The sequence below is a fragment of the Lepidochelys olivacea genome (assembly GCF_965140295.1).
Source record: "Lepidochelys olivacea isolate rLepOli2 genome assembly, chromosome: 1".
Lineage (NCBI taxonomy): Eukaryota > Metazoa > Chordata > Testudines > Cheloniidae > Lepidochelys > Lepidochelys olivacea.
The window spans coordinates 44,262,896-44,273,254 of record NC_140411.1 but is presented as its reverse complement, the minus strand read 5'-3'; the positions used below and the strand labels follow the sequence as shown (position 1 = coordinate 44,273,254).

The 10,359-nt window shown below is 43.5% G+C and overlaps 1 protein-coding gene across 2 annotated transcripts in view; it reads left to right on the top strand.

Annotated features, from left to right (window-relative positions):
* Nucleotides 1-2,603: 2,603 nt before the first annotated feature.
* The window catches only part of MIPEP (mitochondrial intermediate peptidase), a 134,479-nt gene continuing 126,723 nt past the window's right edge, over nucleotides 2,604-10,359 (top strand). The window contains exons 1-2 of one of the 2 annotated variants that reach the window (XM_084624662.1): nucleotides 2,604-2,836; nucleotides 6,194-6,367. In XM_084624662.1, coding sequence (XP_084480788.1) covers nucleotides 2,663-2,836; nucleotides 6,194-6,367 — 348 coding nt within the window. In that variant the 5' untranslated portion in view covers nucleotides 2,604-2,662. The remainder of the gene's footprint in view (nucleotides 2,837-6,193; nucleotides 6,368-10,359) is intronic. The other variant, XM_084624661.1, reaches the window with a different exon arrangement.

Sequence of the window (10,359 nt, the reverse complement as noted above, 5' to 3'; positions counted from 1 at the left end):
AAAGGTCTGCTCCAGCAGCACCTTGGCCGTAGTACTGGCTGTGTTGTTCCTCATTGGGTATGCCTCCACCCACTTTGAGAAAGCATCTATCACCACCAGACAGAACTTGTTACCTCACCCGGCCTGAGGTAACGGGCCTATAAAATAGATTTGCAACCTAGACCATGGACCTACTATGGGCTGGTGCAGCAAGGGTACCTTCACTACATTGCTATCACAGGGTTGTTCTCTACACAGGATAGACACTTGTGATGTGATGCTCTACATCTGTCACATAACCAGGCCACCACCCCACAGTCAAGATTCTATTGACTGTCTTCTCTATATCAAAATGTCCCTGGCCATGAGCCAAAGCAACAAGTTATTTTCTTAAACACACAGGTATCACTAATACTGGAGCCCCCACAGTGTCTCACTTCCTGACAGCCATAACAAGGTCACCTTTCGTTCTAAAGATAGTATAGTTCTATATATAAATCCAATACAGTGAACCACTTGGCGCATGCTGAAATTGCCACCATAACCTCCTGAAACTTCGCTACCACCAGCACCATCCAGGGAGCTACATTGTTAAGCTCTTGATAGTTCACTGTGAGCCTCCAGGTCTTCTTGTCAGCTTTTAGCACAAGCCATATTGGTGAATTACACGGACTGTTTACACCAATACTTCTTGTTCCAGAAGGGCATCAATGGTCTCTTTGATCCCTTCCTTAGCATTCTTGGCATATCTGTATTGCTTCTGGGGCTCTGGATCAGAACCGAGCACCACCACCTCTGCAGTGATCTTACTGCACTGTAGCTTGTTCTTTGCGAAAGCTTTTGGGTACCTGACTGCCACTTCTGTGACCTCTTGCTCCCATTTAGGAATCACCAATTCCTCTGGAACCTTGAGTGCAGCTACTCAGTGAGAAGCAGGGACAACAAATCCTCCTGCTGTTTTGTCCTGAACCAATACTCTATTGGACAAATAATACCGCATCAAGCTTCATTGCTTGTTAGTTTAGAATTCCTCTGTAATCCTGCATAGATCAATCTTAATAGTAGTTATACACTCTTTTAGTTACAGTAGCTATTCATAATTGGTTTTGTTTTTTATTTTCATTATTAAATGTTAATCCTAGCTCATCTCTAGAGACACAGCCATGCTCTGAAGAGTTTATCTTAAACTCCTCTGTCCCTGACACTTAATTTATATTTTAGACTGTTCTAACCTATTACTGTTGGGTTTTGTTTTTTAAATACATAAATTAAAAAAATTAGACCATGATCGCAATCTATCAATCCTAATTTATGTAAGTTATCTGTTAAGGCCCAAATGTGGAACATAAATCTAAAATAATAGAGGTGAAAAATAGCACAAGAAACTTTAGATAAAGTGAAATTCTTTCCTTTACGAGAAATGTCTATAAACGCAGTTTCCTGCATCTACATTTCTTATATCAATATTGTACTGTAATGAAAAAGATACCACAAAATTGATGTGGAGCAAAGACTGATTTGGATTTAAAGTAAAGGGCAACTGAGCAGTATCTGAGTTTGATGGGAAGCCAAGTCTATGCCACAGAAAAGAACAGGCTAGGAAATGCGTCTTAAAAATAGATTTAAATGACTGTCCTAGCCAATGTCTCTTGGTTGCTGCCAGCATGGGCTGAGAGATGCAAGTTTGAAACTCTTCTTCGAAATCTGCTCTCATCACTGGAAAGTGGCAGCTGGCCAAGGACAGTTTGCAAAGCACATTTTAACCCAACTCTTCCCTGTGTGGCTCAGAGCTAACCGGCCTGAGGAAGAAACCTGCTCAGTTAGATTAAACCCCATGTCTACACTATAGGAGTGCACTTATGGCCCTTCAGCTATGCCACTGTAGCGATGTGGTGTAGATGCTTCCTACATCAACAGAAGGGGGCTTTCTGCTGATGCACTTCACTTCTCTGAGAGGCGGTAGCTAGGTTGACAGAAGAATCCTTCTGCATCTACACTGATGTCGACCTATGATGCCAAGGGCTTGTTTACACTACCCGCTGGATCGGCAGGCAGAGATCAATCCAGCAGGCGATAAATCGACTGCTGAGCGCTCTCCCGTCGACTCCGGTACTCCACCAGAACGAGAAGCGCAAGCAGAGTCCACGGGAGAGCCTCAGCTGTCAACTTACGGCGGTGAAGACACTGCGGTAAGTAAGTACGTCGACTTCAGCTACAGCTATTCACGTAGCGTACCTTAGCTTGACCCCGCGCGGTAGAGCAGACAAACCCCAAGGAGTAACATTTTAAAACCCCCTGAGCAAGGTCGATCTAAGTTTCAGGTGTAGACCAGAGCTCAGCTGGGCAGTCAGCGCCTCAGGCAAAGGCTGCCGGAGAATTCCTGGGTCAGCCCCCGAGCAGAGGCTGGGTTATTCCTCATCCAGGCCCAACGCGGGGAGCAGCGGAGGCCAAAGGAATGAAACACGCAGCGACACGCTGCCTCCCCAGGAGCGGGCCCCGCCAAGGCCCCGGCTATACCGCCGGACCCTCACTGCGCGCCTTGCAGCGGTTCACGCCCCGCCCCGCCCCGCCGGCTCCTCCTCACGCTGGGAGGGACGTGCCGGGGTCGCGGCCCTCAGCAGTAGCCGGAACTGGGAGGTGACGCCCGGCGCGAGCTGGGGCCGGGGCTCCTGCTCCTCCCGCCATGCTGTCCGGGTGCGGGCGGGCGCTGCCGGCCGCCCTGCGCCTCGCGGTGCGGGGCTGGACAGGCGGCGGCGGCGGCGGCGGCGGCAGGAGGCGGGTCAGCACCAGCTGGTCGCCGGTGGGCGCCGCCTTCGATGCCAAGCAGCAGCGCAGCCGGCTGACGGGCCAGAGCACGGTGAGCGGGCGGGGCCCCGGGCTTGGCGGGGCGGGCTAAGGCCCGCCCCCTCTTGGAGGTGGCCAGGGGCCCGCGCCCTGCCCCCGTCCTGAGCCCGGCGGAGGCTGTGAGGCGCGCTGCGATCGGTCGCCTCTCAGCGCCCCCCCCCCGGCTCCCTGGGGTCGCCCCTCTCCCCGAGCCCCTGCTGGGACCCGGGGGCGCCCCGCATGCCGAGACCTGCTCCCTGGCGCCCGCGGCATGTTGGCGCCAGGGTCTGGCTCTGTTCTGCTTGGGGGAGGCTCCCTGCAGCGCAGCGGTGCACTGAGGGCCGGGGCCTCCCGTGGACCCCACGTCTCAGCTCCGGGCAGGGAGCTGCGAGCAACCCTTGGGGTCACCCACTGTTATGCCAGACCCGGGGGGAGGGGGGTCCATGGGGTAAGCTCAGTGCCTCGTGCAGGAGCCTGGGGGCGGGGTTTTGATTAATAGATTTTTAAGGCCAGAAGGGACCATGATGATAACCGGGTCTGACTTTCCGCAGTAGGTAGGGCTCTAGAACCTCGCCCCGCAAGGGTCCAAGATTGCTCCTGTGATCTTCCCCAGACAGACAGCAGGCAGTACAGCCTGCACCCTGGAAAGCTTGAAGGGCCATCGTGCCATTAAAGTACTACACCTTTGTCCTAGACTGTATTTTAAAGGTTTAATCTAACCCCAAATTTACCAATTACTTACCCCTTCACACTCGCTCTCTCTTTTTTAATGGCAAGTCTGCACATAAAATGTTGTTCTGATGCAGCTGCACCGCTGGAGTGCTTTAATGAAGACAGTCCACGACAGCCACGGGAGAGAGCTCTGCTGTCCCTTAGGGCTAGTCTACACTATTGTGCTAGTACATCTGTGCAGCTGCACCGCTTCTCGTGAAGATGAGCTATGCTGATGGGAGAGCACTCTCCCGTCGGCATATTACTCCATCTCAACAAGAGACGGGAGCTATGTCGGCGGGAAAGCATCTCCCACCAAGATAGCACCAGTGTGGATAGTGCTTAGGTTGATGCAACTTGCATTACTCGGGGATGGCTTTTTCACACCCCTGAGCAATGTAAATTACATCAATTTAAGTGGTAGTGTAGACAAGCCCTTAGTTAATCCGCCTCCCCGAGAGGTGGTAGCTGTGTCTCTGGGAGAAGGCCTCCCATCGACATAGTGCTGTCTACAGCCAGGGTTAGGTTGGTATAACTGTGTTGCTCAGGGGGTGTGGATTTTTCACTCCCCTGAGCAATGCAGTTATACCAATATAGGTCTGTAGTGTAGATCAGAATTTAGATAGCTGTTTGCTTTGAGGAAATATTCCTGTGTAGTGGAGATCCACGTAATCTCTATTTTGAGGATTTAGGAGGTGGGATGTGAGTGGTGTGTAGATTTTGATCTGATGTTCTGCAGGGGAGTGAGTTTCACCAATAAATTAATAAAAAAAAATTCATTGGAAATCACTGAAACAATTTAAAACAACGTAAAACAAATTGTTTTATGACCCAGATGGCAAAATTATTGAGATGATTCTGTGCCTTGTCACCAATAATTTCTGTATTGAAGCGAGGCAAGAAATACTCTCTTGTTGTATCTCTTAGGTAAACCTTTTGTTCTGGGGCTCTTTCTATTCAATTACTTTTCACCCTGTTCAGTTGCTTCCTACACAGAGAATTTGTGGCTAACTGAAGTGCAAAAGCTCTGATTACATGTGCAGTTTCATCAGCCAGTTTTAAAATTTGTCCCGAGTGTCATTTAATTTCTTTTTAAGCTGTGTGTCTGAAACATCCTCTCCTCCAAAGAGATGAAGAAATGGGGGTAGGAGGGGATCCACTCTGGCCAAAACGTTCATATCTGAATGTCTAAAGTGAGGGTCCTAAATCCACATTAGGTGCTCAACCCTTTGAAAATCAGGCTGCTTCTACTTACATGCTCAAATATGGATTCAGGATCTTAACTTTTATGAATCCAGTTATGAAAATTTTGGTCTTGTATACTGGAACAGTCTTTAGGATCTACACCGGTGGTGGGCAACGTGTGGCCTGTCAGGGTAATCCCCTGGTGGGCCGCTAGACAGTTTGTTTACATTGCACGGCCGCCCACAGCTCCCAGTGGCCGCGGTTCGCTGTTCCCGGCCAATGGGAGCTGTGGGAAGTGGCGCAGGCCGCAGGTTGCCCACCACTGAACTACACAGTAAGAATTATTTTTCCTAATTTATATTGCAGTTAAAGGCAAGAAAAAGCAATCAGTTTTTCTGAATTAAAACTGTTCTGTGATCATACCATAATTCAAATAGGAACATTTCAAACTGAAGGTTTGTGAAGATTATTTTGAAATGACTGGGATATTTTGGAGATGAAACAACTTAGTTTTGTCTGCTGTTTCACCCTTTTGTGTTCATGTTTTTTTTTTAAACTGATATATTGGCTAACACAAGCAAATGTTTATCTGTGGAGTGTTGCCACCAGGCCTGTTGATTTTCTTCTTTTTGATGAGTCATTCATTTATGTTAGTGAGAGTCCTGTGGCAGATTTCCAGGAGTGAGCTATAATGCTGAATTACCTGGAATTAAGAAATTGGCAGAGCAGATACCAGTAACATTGTTCTTCATTATTTTTGTATTACCGATACTTATCTGTTTCCAGTAATGCCCACAATGTGCTACTCACTGTACCAATGCTAAAGAAGGGTTCCTGCTCTGAAGTGCCAAGTAGGGCAGTTGAAGCTGCTGAGACCAGGAGTAAAATTTTCAAAAATGCCTCAGTGATTTAAGAGCCTAAATCCCATTTTCAGAATGGTTAGGTGCTTTCAGGGAAGCTTAGGCTTCTGAGGCCCAGAGCCGCAAGGGTATTTAGAAGCTCGGAGGTTTGGGGCCTAAGTGCCTAAATAACTTTTGAAAATAGGACTTCTGGACTCCTAAGTCACTTAGTTTTTAAAATTTTACCTCAGGTCTGTAACATAAATCTCATGATATGAGTGCTATATTTCCAGGCCACTACCAGTTTGCTTTAACGCATAAAAGTAGCTCTTCCAAAATTTGTGACACCCAAATGCCTAAATATAAGTAATTTGAAAATTTTTTATAGCAAACACCCATTTCTGAACATTACAGAACAAAGTAACTTTCTTGACAGTTATTGCAAAAATAATTTGTTTGGTGATTAATCGAAATGTCCAAGTTTTAGCAAGGGTTTCTATAGTAGATAGTATTACATTGTAAATAAAATACATGTTTTATTCTGATTTTTGTCAGTTTGGTGTAGATCTGAAACTGAGAGATTAAAAATGAGATACTCTAGTTATTTTATTCTAGTGTATTTGCACTGTATGTTGAGTCTACACTTGGTATTTTAGGGTCTATTTGGTGTTCCAGAATTGAGTTCTCCAGAAGGATTTCAAGAGGCACAAGAAAAAGCATTACAAGAAACTGAACAGCTAGTCCAGAAAGCATGTACTACACCTCCTGGGCCACAGACAGTAATGATTTTTGATCAGCTTTCAGATGCATTGTGCAGAGTAGCAGACTTGGTAAGATTTATTGTTAAGTTTGATAGTCTCTTGTAAATTTACTTTTTATTTGGATATTTCTAGCTTAGCTCAGACTTTTGTTTTGTAAACTCTTCTGTTATAAAAGATACTGTATCAACATTGCGATTTCCTGTATCATGATAGAAAATTACGATTTCCCACTAAGGAGGGTCTTTTTAATCAGTTACAAAGTCTTTCATTAAATTACCAGTAGTTTCAGAAGTTATATCTGATGTGATTTGTAACTGTACAGTGAACTTTAAGTGAGATGTAAAAATAATATATCAATGACAAGAAACATAGTAAAATCAGATCAGTATTTTATTAACGTTCTTGCCTTCTCAAGACTTGCAGTTACTTAAGTGTGTACATCTGGGAATCAGATCACTCTGAAATGTAAAGACGACTCTAGGCTGTAGCATAGATGGCCTTTTATTTGTGCCAGCAACACTCAGTTTATAGCCAGGAAGTGATGAATCTCTTATGTCTACACAAGAAACGCCACAGCTGTGCCAATGTAGTATAAATACTACTAGAGCGATGGAAGAATCCCTTCCATCGCTCTAGTAGTATTTACGCTACAGTGGCACAATAAATAAGTAATAAAATCCCCCTTTCCAAGAGGTGGTAGCTAGGTCAATGGGCAAATTCTTCTGTCAACCTAATGGTGTCTACATCAGAGCTTAGGTCAGCTTAGCTACATTGCACAGGGGGTGAAATTTTTCACAGCCTTGAGCAGTGTAGTTAAGCCAACCTAAATGTGTAGTGTAGACCTAATTTTAGCCAACTAAATCAACAAGAGAATTTAACAAAACAATGTAATAGCTGTCACTCTTGTGAAAAGATTCATGGGATCATTAATTCCGGAAACAGTCAGGATCTCTGTTTTATATTTCATACAGAGAACAGCACCTGCAGTAAGACCATAAGAACAGCCATACTGGGTCAGACCAAAGGTCCATCTAGCCCAGTATCCTGTCTTCCAACCATGGCCAATGCCAATTTCCCCAGAGGCAATTAACGGAATAGGTAATCATCAAGTAATCCATCCCCTGTCACCCATTCCCAGCTTCTGGCAAACAGAGGCTAGGGACACCATCCCTGCCTATCTTGACTAATAGCCATTGATGGACTTGTCTTCCATGAATTTATCTAGTAACATGATGCTGGAAAGGTTCAGTTCTGGCTTAGAGGGAAGATTGCTAGATACTGTAACGTGAATACCGCTTCCTGTAGCAGCCTGGGTTTTTGTTAGAGCTCTGCCAGCCTATTATTTATTAAGCCTGACACTGCTTACCTCCTGAGATCTTATAAGATTGCATCCTCACTTGTTATGGCTACAAGCAATATATTGTTTAACACAAAATCCAAGTTCAAATAATATTAATGGTCTGTTTTAAACCCAATAAAACATGGAGAGTTGAGAATCTGAAGCTCTTCTTAATTCACCATGTTGTGCTTCAATACGTAAACTTACTGATGTGTAAAAATCACCATACTGTCAAAGTGGGTTGTTCATGATGAAGTTGTGACCATGACAATTCGTTGTAATTGAAGCATGTATTGGTTTAATGAGATTTAATTTTACTTTTCTTATGGTAGTAATTTTTTTTAAAAAGTGGTCTTATGAGCTGAATTTACTGACTGTATATGGTATATTATTAACACATATAATAAATGTTTACTTCATTAGTATTTGAGCCTTTTATGGTAGCACATGATTTATTGCTTCATTAGTGGTATTTTTTCAGGTTATACTGTATGATCTTAGGGGCATAAACAAAATCTAAAAATATGTATTGTATCCCAGTGATTATGTTAATTTAGATTTATATCAACCGTACCAATAAGAGAATCCTTCAATCCCTCCTGAGATCCTACAGAATCTAGGGGCCAAAGTTTGCTCACCCTAAAACCAAGGAGTGTTTTAACAGTGACATCCATGGAAGTAGAATCTGTCTCTAAGGCCCTCTCCAGTCCACCCACCCCATTAGGAAATGCCTGCTTAAACACACAAACAACCCTAAAGGTCAACAAACTTATCAGGTGAAAGGGGGAAGCTAATTGTAGAGTTGAGGGCCCTCGGCAAGAGAATACATTGTCCTATCCCAGATGTTAACAAGTAGAAGGGTACTGTCTCAAATAAATGGCATACAAGCCATAAAGGGCTTGATATAGCAAAATTAGTAGTTTGAATTACACCTCAAAATAAACTGGAATTCAGTGCAGTCTATGTGCACAGGTGTAATACATTATATGTGGGATAGCTATATTCTGCACTACATGAAATTTCCAAGTGGGTATGAAGTGTTTCTCCAAGCAGAGCGCAATGTAGTAACCCAATCTGGAGGTGAAAAAGGCATGTATAATTATGGTGAGGTCTGAGTTTGAGAGGAAACTTCTTGTCAAGTACAGATGGGGAGAAAACCACTCCTGGCCTTTGCTGCTATTTGTACATCCAGACACAGCGGAGGCCTCAGTAGTATCTCTACATTATGAATATTAGTGACAAGAGGTAGTTATACTGAATAAAACGAGCATGTATTAAATTACCTATGTTCTGACAAAAAGAAAAGGAGTACTTGTGGCACCTTAGAGACTAACAAGTACTCCTTTTCTTTTTGCGAATACAGACTAACACGGCTGCTACTCTGAAACCTGTCATTATGTTCTTATACTTTCCCAAGCCAGCCTGGAAGTAGATCCACATGTTCCGAAGATGCCTCCAAACTTGTACGTCAGCAGATGTGTCTTAATTTTTGTATGCTTTACCCTGCCTACACTCTTGTGTTCACCAAAGCTCTGCTGCATGTGGAAGTTGAATCGTTAGTTGCTTAGCTGCTTGATTGGTGCATACAATACTGTTATCACCAAAATAGGGGAATTTGTACATAGGTAAAAAAGTAGGGCTGTCAATTAATCACAGTTAACTCACATGAGTAACTCAAAAAAATTAATCATGATTAATCGCAGTTTTAATCGCACTGTTAAACAATACCATTTGAAATTTATTAAATATTTTGGAAGTTTTTCTACATTTTCAAATATATTGATTTCAATTACAACACAGGATACAAGTGTACAATGCTCACTATATTATTTTTATTACAAATATTTGCACTTTAAAAATTATAAACAAAAATAGTATTTTTCAATTCACCTTATGCAAATACTGTAGTGCAATCTCTATTGTGAAAGTGTAACTTACAAATGTAGATTTTGTTGTTGTTACATAACTGCACTCAAAAACAAAACAATGTAAGACTTGAGAGCCTACAAGTCCACTCAGTCCTACTTCTTGTTCAGCCAATCGCTAAGAGAAACAAGTTTGTTTATATTTACAGGAGATAATGCTGCCCACTTCTTATTTACAATGTCACCTGACGGTGAGAACAGATGTTGGTATGGCTCTTTTGTAGTTGGCCTTGCAAGGTATTTATGTGTCAGATATGCTAAACATTCGTATGCCCCTTCGTGCTTTGCCCACCTTTCCAGGGGACATGCTTCTGTGCTGATGATGCTCATTAGAAAAATAATGCGTTAACTAAATTTGTGTTTGAACTCCATGGGGGGGGGGAGAATTGTATGTTTTCTGCTCTGTTTTACCTGCATTCTGCCATATATTCCATGTTATAGCAGTCTTGGATGATGACCCAGCACATGTTGTTCATTTTAAGAACATTTTCACTGCAGATTTGACAAAATGCAAAGAAGGCCCCAATGTGAGATTTCTAAAGATAGCTATAGCACTTGACCCAAGATTTAAGAATCTGAAGTGCCTTCCAGAATCTGAGAGGGACGGGGTGTGGAGCATGCTTTCAGAAGTCTTAAAAAAGCAACACTCTGATGCGGAAACTACAGAACCCGAACCACCAAAAAAGAAAATCAACCTTCTGCTGGTGGCATCTGACTTAGAAGATGAAAATGAACATGCATTGATCTGCACTGCTTTGGATCATTATCGAGCAGAACCTGTCATCAGCATGGACGCA